Source organism: Sciurus carolinensis, chromosome 9 (genome assembly GCF_902686445.1).
Source record: "Sciurus carolinensis chromosome 9, mSciCar1.2, whole genome shotgun sequence".
NCBI classification, from domain to species: Eukaryota; Metazoa; Chordata; class Mammalia; order Rodentia; family Sciuridae; genus Sciurus; species Sciurus carolinensis.
Window position 1 is genome coordinate 15,653,654 of NC_062221.1, and position 18,492 is coordinate 15,672,145.

The following is an 18,492-nucleotide window of genomic DNA, read 5'->3' on the forward strand; positions in this document are numbered from 1 at the left end:
CTAAGAAGCCGTGGGGCCCAGGACTTCGGTATCTGCTCGGTACCTTCCTGGTTCAGGGCATCCCTTGCTCTTGTTGGGACCTCGAGTTCAGTCTGGTCACCTCCTTAGGGGCCTGCAATCGCCTCTCCCTTGGGACTCGACTGAACTCAGTTCTCAGCTGTCCCTGCTGCCAGGGTGTCCATGGTTCTGAGCGTGGTGAGGTGCCTGGGGCTGGGGCCGCGTGGTTTCTAGTTCTGGCTGTGACTTCCAAGCTGTGTGACTTTGGGCAAGTCCCTCTGCCTCTCTCTGCCTCATTCCTTCATCTGTAGGACAAGGCGATGATACCTACCTCAGGCTAGGATGGCTAGGATGTCCTGAGAGGTCACCTGTGAGTGCAATGTGGTAAGGGATCTAGGAGTGCCCTCTCCACATCCGTCACCTGGGGTGCATTATCCCTGTTTCCTTGCAGGCTCTTGAAAGGTGCTCCCTTCACCCTGGGATCAGGAAGGGGTGCGGAGCCTGCATCCAGGCCCTTCAGAGAAGCACAATGAGCAGTCTCCCTTCTCCTCCCAGGAACCCCAATCTTGGCAGCTTCCCTGTCTCCCTTAAATACATTCAGTTTTTCTGAGATAGCACCTTCTTACCAGCTGAAACACCCTGTCCTCCCCGCTCCCACCCCCAGTTTCCTCCTCCCAACAATCCGAAAGGCTGTGGAATTCTCTCTCCCTTGTTGGTCTGCCGAGGAATAATGATTTGTTCCAATAGTCGATGCCCACAATTCCCTTGGTGCTCCTCAGCTCACTAAATCATCTTAAACGCCCACCCTGCCTCCAACCTGCACTGAATCTAAAAACGTCCGCTGTAATTGCCAGATGAAAACCAGAACCACAACAGAGAGACCACACTCCAGTTATCGCCTCCCGTCACTCGCAGCGGGGTGGAGTCGGTTACCCAGGTGAAGTGTGAAAAGTCCAGTTCACCTCTGAAGCCTCGGAGGGGCTTGGTTTTACACCATCAGTCGAAGACAGCTGAGTACACAACTAGCTTTTTGACCTGGCTGCTTTGGGCCATGATATACCACCAACCTTTCCTGTTTTCCCATTCTTTCTTGCTTTCTTTATTTTTTTGAAGATGGTATCCACTAAGTTGCTGAGGTTGGTCTCAAACCTGTGATCCTCCAGCCTCAGCCTCCCAAGTACCTGGGATTACAGGCCTGTGCCACTGCTCCTGGCTTCTTCCCCATTCTTGGTGTTGCTTTGGGGTGAACCAAATTGGGGAAGGCTTCAGCAAGTGATTGCAGCACACAGAGCCCGGTGGACCACCCGCAATCTCGCCACTGGGGCCAAGTACAACCCAGCTGGAGTTCCCTGCCCAGCTACCTGCAAGCCCTTCTCCTTGCCTGACTCCTTGCCCCAGCGTCTGTCACTGGGACCTAAGCCTCCCTACTGCCAGAGTCGGGGAAGGGGTCCCCACAGTGGCCTGAGCTTGAGCCCCAGTTGTAGCCTCCCGGAGGGGTCAGGAAAGCCCACCTCCGTCGCATGCCCTGGTAACTGGCCTCCACCTAACAGGTCATTGGATTAGATGATGTAAATGCCAAAGAATCCAAATCATGGAGGAAACTAGAAATAAGACAGGTGTCGAGAATGGGCCCTGAAAGAACTAGGAAAGGAACCGCCACTCACCTGTCGGGTTCCAATCCCCTGCTCTCACCTTTGAGAAGCTGATAAGACCCACTGATCTCATCCCTGAAAGCAGACTGTATACACAGCCTTTTGGATTTAATTTATGGGGTCACAGGACCCCTGCAGCTGCGAGGGACCACACAGAAGCCCCTGGGTTCGGCCTAGGAACGCAACATACTTGGACAGAGGTTTCTACTTTCAGTGGGCCCTTGAGAAGTGATGCGGCAAAATTTTCCTTTTTCAAACTAAAAAGGGATCTTGACACTTCATTTAAACATGAGTTCATCCTAAAATAGTTGCTCCTCGCTAAGGTATAAAAAGAAAAGCAAAATCGCCCACAATCCTGCCCCCAGAGAAACCCACACTGAATATTTTGGGGTCTGGGTGTGGCTGGGTTCTTGCGGGGGTGGGGTGGGGGGGCGGGTTACACGTGTGCTTCTGTCCCTGATCTGGTGCAAAAGGTGACAGAGTCACGGAGGCCCGAGGACATGGCTCCTCATTCCTCCAAGGGGAGCAAGTAAGATTCCTGTTCTCAGAGGTCCGTGCCATTGAGGCTGGCATGCCAACTGTCCCCAAAGGCAGGCTGGGCTGCCTTCTGGGTAAAGGGTCAGAGGGGAGATGCCAGGTGGGTGGGGCCCTGTGACTGAGGGTGGGCCCACAGGTCTGTGGGGACACCCGCTGCGCCTCCCTGATGGCTACCTGGGGCTGGGGAGAGGCAGAGCTCAGGTTGGGTTCCAGCCCCTCGATGACAGAGAAAAAGAGAAGACCAAGGAGAGGCAGGAGGTGAGGCTGGAGCAGAGAGGGGCACCAGAGAGGGGGCCATGGTGAGGGGTGAGGCCTGCCAGGCCTGCCGCAGCCACCCCAGCCAGGAGGCCAGGTCAGCAGGACAGTCCCAGAGCGCTCTCCTGGCACCCGCCTCACGTGGCCCCAGACTCTGCCCTCTCCAGACACCTTGAAGGCCACACCGAGGGGCCCAAGGAATCCCAGGGTAACAGCTGTGGGAGAACTCCCCATGGACACCTTGGCCACCGTGCCCCTTCCTCCTGCTACAAACGACACTGCAGTAAACATCTTAAAGGTGTCTCTCCCCTCCCTTGAACCATGAGAGACGCTCTAGGATCAGAAGCTGAAAGAGAAGGTGGAGGGAGAGGGGAGGGGAGGGAGGAAGGGAGGACAAGCGAAGCCAGAACCAGAGGACGTCTTGATGAAAAGAAGCAAGAGGAACGGAGTTAGCAGACTCGACCTCGGTGGTAAGGACGGGGTGAGACCTGACTGGACTCTTAGGTCAGAAACAGCTCTCCTTTCCTCTCCAACTCTTCATTCTTCTTGGCTCAGAGGGAGAGAGAGAGAGAGAGAGAGAGAGAGAGAGAGAGAGAGAGAGAGAGAGATGGAGAGAGAGAGAGAGATATTACTGTGGCTTTTTAGGGTACAGGTCAAACATCTCTCATCTCTGGAGATCCAAATCCAAAATGCTTCAAACTCTGAAACTTTCTGAGCAGACATAACACCACAAGAAGGAAACTCCACACCAGGAAACTTTGTTTTACGCACAAAATTGCTAAAAACACTGTATGAAATTACCTCTGGGCTGTGTGCAAGAGGTGTACATGAAACATGAGTGAATTTCAGGTTTAGAAGTGGCTCCCACCCCCAAGGTATCTCATCATATGTACACGTATGTCCCCAAACCCCACATCCAAACACTTCTGGGTCCCAAGAGTCTCGGGTAAGGGGCCCTCAGCCTGTGTGCTGCGCATAGGGCCCTGGTCTGCTGAGGACCTGCCACTCCAACACTGCCAGGAAAACACGCTGAGGTCCTCACAAATCTGCACTCACACACACCTCTGGGGCACGTGTGCTCTCCTCACAAAATAAAATATATGCAGGATAAAGGGCAGAGGATACAGAGCCTTCCAGTTGGGTGGCAGGGCCACCGAATGTTCCACCAAACGTTGTTCTTCTCTTTCCTAGTGGACATCAGACTCAAACCACAGTATGAAAGGGACAGGCATGGGCTGAAGGCCACAGGAAAAAGTATGGTTCTGTGGGTAAGAGAGGAGCTAGGGAACACACACACACACACACACACACACACACACACACTCACACTCACACACACACACACACGTGCTCTCACACACACACGCTCACACACACGCACTCACACATGCTCACACGCTCACACACATGCTCACACACACACGCTCACACACACTCACACACACGTTCTCACACACATGCTCACACACACACACACTCACACACACACATACACACATGCTCACACACACATGCTCACACACACACTCACGCTCACACACACGCTCACACACACACGCGCACACACGCGCACACACACACACACACACACACGCTCACACACTTTCTCACTCAGGAGTCCACCTGAGAACTTCCCGAAGGTTACCTGCCTCCCTCATCCTCCTGCCGACTGGGCCCCAGCTGGCTGCGGCCGCCTCCCGCCTCGTGACCTCTGTCCCTGTCTCCCTGAGTTTCACCCTCAGCCTCTGCTCTGCTGCCTCTTTCTGGATCTGCCTCTGTAGGCACCACAGGGGGCCAGGCCCCATGCTGACAGGGCCCCGGCAGGACAGTGGGGAAGTGGGCAGCCCTCCTTAGCTGCCAGATCCATCATTGTCCCTGCAAGAGCCGGGGGCCTCAGGTTGCTGGACAGACTGGTTTTTTAAAGAGAGGTTGCAAGTTTATGTGAAACTGGTAAATAAATTCAAAAATCTGAAAACACAGACTGGGCCAAGCCAAACTGCTCCCAGGCCACTGGGCTGGAGCAGCTTCCCGGGCCTCCCCAGCCCGGGCTTTCTGAACGGTGAACAAAAAGTCCCCAAGGAGCCTCAGGCCTGAGACCCAGCCAGGCGGGACATGGCCCCTCTCGGCCCTCGGGAACCTCCAAGGAGCCCGGGACGCTCACCGACTCCCCCGACTCGCTCTTCCTCGCTGCCTCAGTTGGCACCCTGCCTGGGCCCCGCCGGCTCGTCTGGGTCCTGAGCCTCTCCTGCCCACCCCTGTGTCCTCCCTTGGCCTGCTGTCTAGACCCCGAGCCGCCCGCTGCGCATGGCTGACCGTCTCACCTACGTTCTGGGCACTTCCTTCCGCCTCCTGCAGACCTTCTCCCAGATGGAGAGGAGACATCCAGGTGACCGAGCCCAGGGATGAGTAAGGCTTCCTCCGACTCCCTGAGGTGGGCTCTGCGTCACGGCAGTCACCCTGGCCCCACTCTGCCACCCGGTCACTTTAAAGCCCTGCAGCAACACCATGACATTTGTGGACTTGCTCCTCCTTTCAGGGCCAGCACCTCAAGGAGGCCACCCTTGCCTTCCACCCCAGGAGTGAGACAGCCTGGTGGCTTCACCTGCCTTCCCTCCCGCCGGCTCTATCTGGGGAGTCCTCGTGCACTTGAGACACACCCAGGGGGCCTGCCAATTGTGGGGCTCCCCAGGGTCCCCTCCCACCAAGATTCTGTAGGGAACAGACACTTCGAATCAGCTCCTCAGGCAGTTCTGATCCAGGTGGTCAGAAGCCCAGCTCTGGAAGACACAGAACTAGACTGTGGCCATTTGCCAGCTGGAGGGTGACTTCCCCGCTGCAGTGGCTCCCTGCAGCCTTCAGGACATCGGGTGGTGGTGAAAGGTGGGCCCCAGCCCTTGGGCAGCTTCACATCTACCCACAGGGGAAGCTCTGCCCTGCCAGGGGACCCCTTCCCCAGCATGGCCTTGGTCAACTCCTACCCTCCTTAAGGATGAGGGGAGATGCCACCTGACTCCCCAGACCTCGCTGAGTCCTTGTCCTCCATCCTCCCAGAACACCCTGCCACGGATGATGCCTAATTCACTTGACTTGGCAAACACAGACATCGGGATTGCGCTGTGCCGGGGTTTTATAAACACCAGTTTACCAACACCAGAGGCTGGAACAATCACGAACCCCACTTTGCACAGGAGGAAATCGAAGCATGAAGGGGGTGAACGCCTTACCTGAGCTCCTGAAGCTGATGAACGGCGGGACAGGGTCTCGACTGGGCCTTCTGGCTCCAGAGTTGACGCTCTTCCCACCCAGCTGTGCCCCTCCCCTCACCCCTGGCTACCTGCCCGGCAGCCTGCGTGTGGCATTCCCAGTGTCTGCTCCTGATGCTCCCAGTGGACAGAGAGCTCCCTGTGGCCCCTGAGGGACACTTCAGTGCCAGGTCAGGAGGGAAACTTCAGGGGTGTTGCTCGAGAACAAGGCACATATACTCCACAGTCATGGCGCTGAAATCAACGAGGAAAGTAAACTTCATACAATCTCAGACTTTAAAGAGGCTCGGAACAGGACCAGGCCTGAGAGATGACCTGCCTTGTATTGACCCTTCGGAACTTGTAGACTCCAGTGACGGAGAACACAGCACCCGGGCCACCTCTGCGTGGCCCTCCCTTCAGGAAGTTCTACCTCACGCTTAGGGGAAACCTGTCTCCACGTTCAGCTGGGTCACGCAGAACAGGTCTGACTCCTTGCAGGGTGGGCGCTTCAGATTTTGAAGACACCCCGGGCTTTTCCCCACCTGGGATCCAAATCTCCAGTCTACCTCCGGTGGTTCCCTCTGAACCTGCTCCGGTCAGTCGGGGCCCTGCCCCAGATACACGTGCCATGTGCTCCCTACAGATCAACCCCCATCGCAGCCAGTGTGCTCCCATTAAAAACAAATAAATGGATGACACGTTTCCCGAGCTTCCTGCTCCATCACATGGCTGGAGTAACAGAAGCTCTGGCCGCCTCCTGGAACACGGAGAGCCCTAGTTTCTGATGACGGTGCATTATGATGGGAGTCTGGTTTGCTTAAAAGATTTACGTTGGCTCCGCTTCCATGAGCCAAGGGTTTTTCCAAAATTCTTCGTTCTCACACCGACCTTACAAAACAGCCATCGTTAACTCCATTTTACAGAAAGGAGACAAGGTACCCAGATGCTTAGTGGGGAAGCTGAGATTCCAACCCAGGGCTCCTGTCACACTGCCATTTTGGGAATGCCAGGTGGAACATGGAGCACCAAGCACAAAATAAGCACTAAGGAAACGCTGGGGCAGAGGAGGGAAGTGGGGGCCTACAAATGAGCAGAAGAAGCAGAAACATAACTCGTGATTCATGAGTCTTCACATCCTGACAGTCTTTCCCTGCTGTGAGGAAGGAGCCCGGCAATTTAAGAAGTCATTTTTCTACTTGTATGAATTTTAACTACAGTAACATCAAGAACTTGAAAACACAGAACAAATTGTTTTTTGTTAAGGACTGCTAGCATATAGTGGACCTATTTCAAGAGACTATGAACTGTAGCTTAATCTTTTTTGTATCCCTTCCCTGCTAACCTCACCCCCACAACGTCAAACACACATAAGCACTTAATAAATGCATGTGGGCTCACCGCATTCCTTCCATAGCCAGAGGAAGAAGCACTTATTTGAGCAACCTAATTTCTGAATCGTAACCTGGGTCTTAACTTTTTCAGCTTCAAAACACCAGAAAAAGCAAACTACCAACAAGAGGAAATAAAATACATGATCATTTCAGAAAACAAAAACCATACTGGTTGCTTAAGGCATGAGAAGACCACGTTTGAGTTGATGGTCTCAAGTATGTTATTTCAGATTATTATATGGGCTAATATGAAATTCAAAACTGAGTCCTGCTTCCCAGGAATTATAAAGAAAAAGTTCATAAGTTTTAGGGTAAGAATAAAAAGAGAGTCTTACTCAAGTAAAATCTTTATATTATGAATTAGTGCAGTTTCTTATACCATAATAATAAGCAAGCAATAAAGCAATTAAATAAATGAAGCATCTGAACTCCATTTCCACAGAAATGAGGAAATTCCAGTTACACTTTACCTAGAAGTAGAAGAGAAGCAAGAATGTCCATTTCTTAATATCTTTCCGAACTCCGACGTATCCCAGAATAAAGAACTCAGAGCCAGCCAGGCTAATTTACCCTGCAAAAATTTTCCTTAAAAAAGTGTGGCTGAAAATTGGCTCTCCTGAAACAGAGGTACTTTCAGAAGAGTTATATAAGCAAGACACACAGGCCCATTCAGTGACGTGAGGACCAGCGCATGCCAGAGAACACAAGTCACCCACAGTCACCTCTCAGAACCTGCCGGGCCTTGGGGTAAAACTCTGGGTTGATTGTAACATCCCACCTCTCTGACCAAAGGGTGGAAAATTTTTAATGAAAAATTATAAACAATTAAACTACTGAAAATCAAACCACCGTTTTTTGGAAAGGATTCATATTTTGCAGCTCATTAACCATCTGGAGTATTTTTAAACTTCTTGTGCCCACATTCTCTTGACCTCCTTTCCAATTCTGGAAGGATGAAGTAAGTTATTTTAAATTTTCTTTACTATTAGAAATAGCTTGCCGCGTGCCCCCAGGTGCGCCTGGCACAGAGTCACGCTGCAGGTGAATCAGGCAGCTTGCTCGGCGGCTCCTCTTCGCAGCCCCCTGCTCTGGGTGCCAGCTCTCCCCGCGGGAGCGCACCGCATCCCACTTACTGAGCCACCAGCTCTTCTTTCTGCCACTCAAACTGAGACAGAAATGCCACCTCCCCACGAACACATTCTGGGTGGTGACAGGTGCCAAAGGACAGGTCTTCTTGTCCTTAGGAGTGAGGTGGCAGAACAGACAGCAGTTGGGTGACGGCAACGGCATGATCCCCAGCATTGACAGACTCTTGCTGAGCTTTCAGTTCAGGACAACGGGAAGAAAGGGAATTCAGGTCGGCCTGGCTTTCAGAGCAGGCGTGGATTCAGTTATTCAAAAAGTGTTCACCTACTATGAGCTCGGCAGAGCTGGTTCCTGGGATACAGAGGGAAACAGGACATGGTCCCTGCTACCAAGGACAGACAGTTTTGTAGAAGGAAATGACACGAGAATGTTGAGACTGCCTGGTTAGTGGCAGGAGGGACAGGCTCAGGGCATCTGGATGTATGTCACTGAAGTGCTAAACCCTTGAGAGCCCAAGGAAGGTTCCAGAAGGAGAGGAGGCAAGCTCTGAAAGTACCCAAGGCGGGGGTACAGGGAAGGGCACCCCTTACTGAGGACTGAGGGACCTGGGCACACGGGGAGGCTGGCACTTGTAGGGAACAGCAAGGACAGGCAGGCCATGGGGGGATCTGAAGACCACCAGGAAGGGCCACCATGCAGGGACACAGTCAAGGAGGTGGCAGGGCAGGTCTGTGCTTGAGGCCAGTTGCTTGTGGGGGAGCTACAGTTTTGGGGCACAGACTGAACACAGGGATGCCAGTGGGGGATGGGGAGGTGGGTGGCCTGGCCTCGCCAGCGAGGTCTTATCTTGTCACGGGATTGCCCACACACAGCCCCTGCTGCCGAGGAGGCCGAGCGTGATGCCAGTGACCTAACGGCCCCTCCCTGCCCCAAACAACTCCAGCCCTAAGTCCTACTGAAGATAAAAGGGACACCTAACCCTCCAGGAGCCAACCTGAGGCCAACACCCCGGTCTGTGTGAGTTCACCCAAGGAGTCAAGTTGGGCCTCTCAGGGTCTCCACCTTGGGCCTGGATTCCGGGAATAACCAGAGAGTTTCAATGTCCATACGGAAGTAGAAAAAGTGTCTCAGGACCTAGTGAGCACTCTTGATCCTCATGATAAAAAGAACAGCCCCAGAATATGGATGAGTGATTTAGGATTCCTGCTTGCAACTATGCACCCCGGGCACCAGTGATAAAAGGACCCATTGTTCTAAACATCTTTGTTCATTAAAAAATCAAAGGCTCGGGGGCATCCTGGCTTCCTTCAGACTCAGACCCACTATTCTGGAACGATCCGCTCGCCCTCCCACAACTGGGCGCTGCCCGCTGTACTCACAGAACTGCAGGCTGAGACTCAGGAAGGCCAGCAGCGCAGCCAGGGCCAGCAGCAGCAGGAAGCGACTGCGGAAAAGCATTCTTGTTCCTTCTATTTTCTCTTCATGGCTTCACCTCGTCACGGAGCGCCAGTCCTGGGAAAGAAAGCAGGGGCGACCGCTCAACAGGTGTCCAGCGTGGAAAACCAGGTCTGTCAACTGAAACCCGGCCCACTGGCCCTGATCCCTGACAGGGAGGCTCGAGGCCTGGCTGGAGACAACTGCACGCTCTGTCCTAAGTTCTGGTCCCCAGATAAGCCCAAGAGAAGACTCCTGAGCTGATAAGAGGAGTGCTCACCTGACATCAACAGGGAGCGAGGCATGTTAGAGACGTGACATGCCTCAGACAAATCTAGAGAATGATTGCTGCGCATTGACAATGAGCCAGACGATGCCAGCTTACTCCGTGATGACCTCTGACCTTTAAACCTTCAAACTTTTTAGATGACCATTTGGCTAAGATGACCTTGGTCTTTAACAGTAACCATCAATCTGAACATTAATCACTGAAATGAGTCCCACGGTAGGGCCTTCAGGGGTGGCTGGGCTGCGTCAGAGGATGTGCTCCACACTAACCAGCCCCATCTGTCAATCAGAGACCTCCCTTGTCCTGGACCCTGGAGCCTGCAGAGGTGGGGGTCTTCCTGCAGCCCCACCCACCCATCGGAATGTTCTCTGACCACATTAGAACTGTGCAAAGGGAAATTAAAAAGAAAAACAAAAACTGAATGAGACCCTAAAAGTCCTGCCTGTGAAAAAAATGATTGTACCCTCATCTGACCATGCTTTCCTCCTGTGGCCACAAAGTGGGTGAGCCCTTGAGGCCCATGAACCCCAATCCCAGACAGTGTCAAGCCTGGGTGGCTCCGGCTCCTGATCCAGGCTGGTGGGCTCCGTGTTCAATAGTAAACCAATGGAGAACAGCCTGAGTGGCACCCCGCCTCTGCCCTCTACCCTGGGCAGGCTTGACCGCCCACTGAGCTCCCAGAGGACAGCCGTGGAAGTGGCACATTCACCTGCAAATGTCGCCTGCGGTGTGGAAGGCTGGTCTCCTGCCACCTTTCCCCCCGGGGTAGGAGCCCCTGGCAGTCTTTGCCCAGAGAGCCTGCTACCTTCTTTCTGCTCCTGCAGGAATGAGGGACTCGTGACTGCTCACAACCATGCACTGCCTCGGGCTTCCATTCACCGAGCGCCACGTGAGGCAGCGGCCACGTGGGCCTGGGTATCCTCGCTTGCCCCGGGCAGGGTGGGCGTGTGTATCGCCCATGTGCAGATAGGAAACAGAAACCCGAGGACACAAGGCTGAGTGGGGGTGCCAGGGCACAAAATGAGCTCCCCGTGCCCCTACGCTCCTTCCTATGGGTCAGTGCCACCAATTCTGGCCACAACCTGCTGATCAACACAGATCAGGTTCACCTTGGACATGCCCAGTTCAGCTTCTCATATCTTGGAGGGGCAGTAGCTCCAAGTGCCAGGGGTTTCCGGATTGGGTTTATCCCATCAACAACTTCCTGATACGGGGATCCTTTTATTGTGGGGGATGGGGAGAGAGATGACTAGGGAAGAGCTCACGGCAAATTCAACACTGTTGGTGTCTCCGTATTGCCACCACCCTCCCCCGCAGCCTGCTGGCTTTTCGTCATGGCTTCCTCTACTACCTTCTTTTGAATGTCTATCTTTGGCCTTTCTCATTCTCCTTTATGTGAACATCTTCTGGAGTTCCTGCCTGGGACCTGGCCTTTGGGACCTTTCTAAGTTCTACCACTAGGGGGATCCTGCAGCCCTTGGTGCCCCATGCTGCTGCCTTGGGGGACCCTATAGACAACCAGAGGCAGAAAAAGGACAAGTTTCAGGACTTTGGTCAATTATTCATCCTCTCTGAGGCTGTTTCCTCATCTGGAATTGTGGACAAATTACTCAGGGGACAAAATTCCAGTCCCCATCATACTGAAGATGTTCCAGAGACAGTGGGTGTTACCGGCTTTGTCTTGAGTCCTCCGATTCCTCTGCTCTTGCTTCCTTCCTCTGGGGAAACGGAGTTTAAGATGGAGGCTTCTTGGCTTTTCTGGTTCCTCTGGATGTGTGAACACTCGACGTTCATTCGTTCTTGTCCACCTCCCTCCCTCAGCAGCACTGGCTCAAGTCCACTCTGGGAGTCACTGTGCTGGTCTGGGGAAATCACCCACCCAGATTTCTAAGTCTAGGTGGGGTCTCTTGCATTGTCACCTCAGAGGCCACACCTGCCTCCTGGCTGCTCTGTGTTTGCAGGCAGGAGATGAGCGCCTTTCTTCTGCTGCTGGGCCAAGTCTGGCTCTTCAATGACTTCCTGCCTCTAGGCCCCTGGGGATTTCCACTCAGTGACTGGCAGGAGCTAGTCAGCTCTGTGGACTTTCTACGGTTTGACTTGACATTGCCTTTTCTTGTGGATTTAACCACAGTGTGGATCAGCCTTGTCTACAGGTGGGGATCAGGCAGAGCAGCTGCTCCCTGCTGAGTTAAATCTTGGGCTTATCCCATGGTGGATTTGTTACAGTAATGGCCTCTGGTTGTTCATGCTTTTCTATGTCTGTGGCCTTCCGCAGTTTCCTCCCATACCTACTTTCAATTTGGCTAATGGAACAATAACAGAAGCTTGAGGTGTACTTATGTCTGGGGGCTTTTCTTCTTTTGCTACTTCTAGAACATGGAGACCACCCTATGGGGATACCCAAGTTCCTATACTGGAGCATGGGGGACCACATGGAGCGTGGGCAAGCACTCCAAGCTGAGGCTTCAAACAACCAGCCTGCCAATCATACCACACATGAGTGAGGCCATCCTGGACCACCCAGTTCCACCCAAGCTATAGCAGACTGCTATCCAGAGTCTGCTCAGACTATTGCGTGGCCAACCCACGGAACCACAAGCAAACAATGGTTGCTGTTATAAGTCAACAGGTTTTGGGAACTTGATACAGAGTGAAAACTAGCTGATACGATAGAGAGGAAATGCCTTGCATCTTCACCAGGAAATTCACAGCCAGGCTCTAGATCTCCATGACCTCATCTGTGGCCACTACTTGCAAATCTCTTATCTTGCTGACATTCTTTAATCTGCAGAGTGCATTTTGGGAAAGAGGTTGTATTTAGTCTAGATGTAAAATTCTTAGGGTATGTTGGGATGACCAGATGGCTGGGTTCCTGTAACTACTTTACTGCTTCTATTCTTTGAAAAATGTCAAAGGAGAGTCAGAAGAGGAGGGAGCAGAAACCCAGAGCATGTCAAAGAGAGGATGTCCCATCTGTGTGTGTGTGTGTGTGTGTGTGTGTGTGTGTGTGTGTGTTTGTGTGTGTGTATGTGCACACATGCTTGTCCAACACAGGAGCAAGAGTGCATGGCTCTGCCACTGTGGGTATCCCCCACTGGGGATGCTTCTTCGGTGACAGTCACTCAAAGGAGCCCTAATGTGGTGGAGACGATGAGACTCCAGAGACACAGAGACCTTCAATCCCAGCTCCATTGCTTATTTTCCATGAGCTCTCCTGACAACTGACTGCCTTTGCTTCGCTGAGTCGTGGGATCCTGACTTTCAAATAAGACTGGAGACAAGAATACAAAAGAGCAGGAGGAACAGACAGGGCGACAGGCAGAGCCTACTAAGCGTAGAGAGGACTGTGCGTGACTCTCAACTCTGGAGCAGCCAGATGGCCCCTTCGTCTCTCGAAACACAACCCTTTCTCCTGAACTGTGGGTTCCGCTCCATGCTGGGCTTCCTTTCCCAGACCCTGGCCACTCCCCTGTTCGCCGGCCCCATCCCTTCGGGAAGGCAGACAAACCTGCAGCCACGCAGGTGGCCCTCCTCCATGGCGGGCCTTTCTTGGGGTGATTCAGCTCTCGTGTCCTGCCTTGCCCTGGGTTTTCCAGCCTGGAACATCTGTCTCAGCTTGTTGGGCCCCCTCCCAAAAAATCAAGAGTCACCAGTCAACAGTCTCTTTCCAGCTCTGTGGTCCAAGCTTGGCAATGAAGGTCGTGCTTTTCCTCCGTTTTTTTAAAAAAATAGCTAAATAAAGATGATAGAATCCAAACTTGCCACAGAGTTGGAGAAGTCTGTGCTGATGGGTGGAGCTGGGACCGGCGGGAGCTTGTGCATATGCCTGCGTGCCTGCGTGCTTGTCCAGCGTGGGAGCCGGAGTGCACGGCTCTGACCCTGGGACGGCTTCTCCGCTGGGGACATGCCCTCAGGGAAGCACCTACAGTTCCCAGAGCTCCTTCCCCTTTTCCCATGCCAGGAGGACGCTCACGCAGCCATGCGATCCTTGGCTTACTTTGTGCCATCTTCCTGCAGGATCCTCTAGGCACCCATTGCGCTCATACAGGCCATGCCAGTCACAGCCAGGACTCAGGCCCAGGCAGGCCTCGCACCTGCCCCCTCGCAGCCCAGCAAGCAGAAGCTGCGGGCTGATTCAGGGCAGTACCAGCAGGCCAAGGTGCTGAGCAACGAGGGCTCCCACAGCCCTAACCCACAAACAGTCTCAAGTCCCCTCCCCTTCCACCGGAAGGATGCTCTTGGCTCAGTACACATCACGTCCAGTTCCCGAAAAGACCTCTGTGGAACCAACCGTCACGTGTCCGGCTGAATACACAACGGTGGCTCATGGCTGATGCCTATGGATGCAGCTTTAGTCCCCCGAACTAAACCCATGTGGTCAAAACATCTTCAACTCAGAAATAGAAGTATTACTGTGAATTCCTAACTAAACAGTAAACAAACAAACAAACAGAAACCTCAGCTAACTTGATTCTACCTCCTGACAAATCAGAGCAGCAAAAGAAAAGATTTTAGAATGTGATTCTGGAAACAGTGTGAGTTAATAAGCAGTTCCCATCACATTATGGGAAATACCACTTTTGAGTTAAAAAGAAAAAGGATCATGTCCAAGGCACTTTTATAAGCTACTGTTTTACCACCAGAGGTTTCCAGAACCCACGTTCTGGCCTGGCCTCTTTTTTTTTTAACCTTTTACAAACTGAAAATGCCACGTCAGGCAACAGAGTCTGATCTCAGGGTCCTCTTCAAAGGGACAGAACTCAGGGTTTTAAACATGACCACAACTGCTTGAAAGAAAATGTGCACTCAATTATCTTTCATTTGTACCGTGAAAATACCATTACTAGGAATAGAAAGATGGTATTAAGTAAAGAAAATGCTTTGGATGTATTCTATGCTTTGATTTTTTGGGGGCATAATCATTTGGGTCTAAGTAAATATAATGTTATAACAAAAAAAAAAAAAACATGGAATTGTGAACTAACTAAGAACCAAGCAAAGCTAAAAACATCCTCTTAGTAGTCCTCTCTCTTCAAGGTCACCTCAGAGTGGAGTTTAACTGCAAAATCAAAGATGCTTGTCTAAGAATAAACCAACCTTGAAGCCAGATGAAGATGGATGGATTTCAAGCTTCCTGGAAATCCCAGGCAGTGGATGGGCACCTGGGATGGGGGGGCAGTGAACCCACAGCATTTACATTTGAGGGTCTCCAGCTAATGTGCAGGCTTGGTTCTAAAAGTAGAAGCCAATTCATTCATTCATTCAGTAGATTCAAGATCACATGGTGTCAGAAACCATCGCAAGTGGTCAGGACACAGGACACACAATAGGGGGCATTTTAAAATTTTTGCCATCTTAAGGTCATAGCTGAAATCCACTAAAGTGTTTGTAGAACAATTGATACAAGATCTAGGATGTGCTTTAAAATATTCCAGGGGCAGAGGGTATTGTGAGGAGACAAAAAGATGGAGAGAAATGGATGCAGATGGTTGGCAGCTTCGGAAGCTGGCTGAGGGATCCTGCAGCTCACTATGTGCCCCTTTCTGCTTCTGTGGGTCTGGAGTTCAAGGGTTATTTATTTTATTTTGTTTTTACAGTTTTAAAAGGTTAAACAATTGAGGGAAAAAAAAAAGAAGTTCACAGTCTGGTCAGTGAAGAAATGAGCAAGACGGTCTTTAGGCCGTTAGGCCACAAGAGAGCAGAGCCCCAGGGGAAGCGGGAGAGGGACCGCGGAGCCCGTACCCAGGCTAGGAAACAGCAGGGAGGTTTCCTGAAGAGGCAAGGCCACAGCTGACCTGAGCAGACCGGAGCTGGTGCCTTTGTGACTCTATTTTACAAAAGCAACATGAACCAAAGAAGCGCCATTAGGTCAAACTGTGCTGAGAGTTGCTGGTGGGAGAGCCAGAGGGAGGTGAGTCGGTCCACCCCGCACCCAGCAGCAACACGTGCAGGCCGGTGCTGGGTCTGGGGACAGCCAGCTGCCCAGAGGCCACACGGGGAGGGGCCTGGGAGCCTCTGTCTTGTCTGGGTGCGCTCCTCCCAGGCCAGGGCTCACCTGTGGCCCACGCCCACCTGTGTGGGCTGCCAGGGCCTCCTCCCTCTCCCCAGGCCATCCGACCCACTGCCACCAAGGCCTGCTACCAGACCACATCCTCGCGGACTCGAGTTTCCTCCAGGAGTCCCTCCGGGCACAAAGCTGACTGATTCACAGGCTGGAACAAGAGGAAGGGGCTCCGCAGCCATGCCACTGAGTAGTGCCAGCTTGAGGGACTGACCCTTGTGTCCTAGGGCCAGGGTTGCCTCCTCCCAGCACCTGGCCTCCTTCAGGAAGAACGGAGAGGAGCAGATGACCTTCCTAGGGGCTCCCTCCCCCGGACACTCTGCTCTGTCTTCCACCCTAGGACAGTGAGAGGTGATGTAACCCACGTCACTGTCACATGTAAAACAAAGGGGTGATGGCCACCTCCGGGCTAGGAGGGAACCAGTGTAGAAGGGGTGTTCTGGTCAATGCTGCAGACTGGTCCCCAAGCAGGCCCTGGATATAGGAGCACTGGGCCCCAGGGCTCCTGGCCCTGCTTTCAGGACCTCCTGGGGTCTGGCAACACCCCACAAATCCCACCTCACTCCCCAGTCCTTCCCACTCAGCTTTGAGAGTGAGCCCAGAGGTCAGGGGGCTGGGTGGAACCCTGCTCAGCCCCTTCCTGGTGCACAGTGCCCTTCTGTGACATGGGGACGATTGTGGGGCCTGTCTCAGAGGCTGTGTGAAGGCGAGTGGGGTCACTAGGTGTAAGGCACACAGCACGGAACCCAGCTGCTAACAAGCTCTTCATCAAGCGTCAGCAGTGACTTCTCTAATGGTTAAGTGTCCTCTCTCCCAATTCCAGCAATAGAACACCCATTGGAAATGCCAGAGAGGGTCAGAGTTCAAAGAATTTTAAACATCACCTGGCTCAAGTCCTTGACCTGGAGAGAGGACAGAACAGGTCAGCGCTGGCACAAGGCCCCAGACTGCACAGAGAACCTGGCCGGCAAGGTTCACACCTCTGCTTCCCACTCACAGAGTCCTGTCCTTGCTTTTCTCAGACACACCGTGTGGCAGATGCCACGGTCACCAGTGTCTGCTCACTTATGAATAGAACAGAATCCCCTTATGAACAGAATCCTTTGGGTTTTAGTGAGAGGACCGGCCATCCAGCTAGAGGTAATATTTCCCAGACTCTTTGGCAACTATTTGTGGGCAACCCGATCGAGTTCCGGCCAATGAGTTGTAACCGGAAGCTACATGGTGATTCCATGTAGCTTTAGGGACGAGAGACAGCATCCTGGTGTACCACAGAGAAGAACCCTGGATGATCACTGGGACCAAGCTGCCCATCTCCTCGACCGCCTACCAGCTCCAGCTGTTCTGTGAGAGAAAAACCCATTTGACAGGTTTGCAAAGCCACTGCCAGTTCCCTTCTGTTGAAGCAGCCCTCCCTACCCAGCGCTGGCCATCAGCACTTCAGCACACTGGTCCCCTTCATGGCTCCTTCTGGACCTGTGATGAATAAACTGCAGTTGTGATGAGCAGCGGCACGAGGCAGAGGCTCCGTCACTGCCTGAGCTGCGAGTCACTTTTAGATCGGAGAAAAATGTGTCATGACCATGGAAACCTTTGTCCCCACTGAACTTCATTTTTTGTTCTAGCTTAAATGATCCACACGCCCATGAGACTGCTTGGCTGCAGATAACAGGACACCTGGGGAACCCAGAGAGGCTCATGGACGTGCTCCATTACCAGCCAGTGGCAGGGCAGCCCAGGCTGGGCTAACTGAGCAGCTCTAAGGCATCGCTGGGAAGCCGAGGCCTTCCTACCTCTGTGCTCCTGGCAACCCTCTGTGCTTGTCCGGTCCCCAGGCTGGCTTCTCGAAGGTCACAGAGTGGTGGCCACGCTCCAGGGCATCACAGCCATACCTGGCAGTGTGCAGAGGCAGAAGGGCCAGTCCTGGGCATCTCCTCTCTATCAGAAGCAGGGGACCCTTCCCAGAAGCCCCTCCACCAGATTCCTCTGGCAGAAGAGGTCACGTGCCCAGGCCCAAACCAATCCCTGGGAAAGGACCCCAACAAGGATCAAAGATTCACCTCCTGGTGGGGTCTGAACGGAATCAGGGCTCTGTTAGGATCGGGGGACCAAAGGGATTTCAGCAACAACCCACAACCCGGCAAGATCTGACAACATGCGCAATTATTCTAAAAAAATTATTCCGAAGCCCAGTCATCTGATGAAGGCCCGGCACTAGCAATCTAGCAATCGGCGCCTACACGGTCATGATTACATGTCTGAAAAGCATCAGTGCCGCTGGCCCAGGTGAAGTCAGCAAGGACGTGGGGCAGAGCAGCACCCGGCACCCGCCCGGGCTCTCCTACCCAGACCTTCTGGCCCACGATGTACAGGTTTTGTAACATGCACCCTGAATTATTCAGCTACGACTCCTTGCCTGAAAGGATTTGGAGCCCATCATCTGCAGATTTCGTAATTTTAAATTCATGAAAGATTAAAGGTTTTTTTTTCCCCCTTTATTTTTTAATCCAACCACTCTCTCCTTTGAGGTTTTTTTCTAGAAGAA

General features: G+C 52.8%; 1 protein-coding gene across 8 annotated transcripts in view; it reads right to left on the reverse strand.

Annotated features, from left to right (window-relative positions):
* The window catches only part of Pxylp1 (2-phosphoxylose phosphatase 1), a 57,439-nt gene that overhangs the window by 23,111 nt on the left and 15,836 nt on the right, over nt 1–18,492 (reverse strand). For 5 of the 8 annotated variants that reach the window (XM_047563967.1, XM_047563961.1, XM_047563962.1 and 2 more), the window contains exon 2: nt 9,543–9,675. In XM_047563967.1, the coding sequence (XP_047419923.1) occupies nt 9,543–9,621 (79 nt within the window). In that variant the 5' untranslated portion in view covers nt 9,622–9,675. Of the gene's footprint in view, nt 1–5,665; nt 5,758–7,547; nt 7,745–9,542; nt 9,676–10,595; nt 10,617–18,492 lie in introns of those variants that run through there. The other 3 variants (XM_047563964.1, XM_047563968.1, XM_047563969.1) reach the window with 3 other exon arrangements.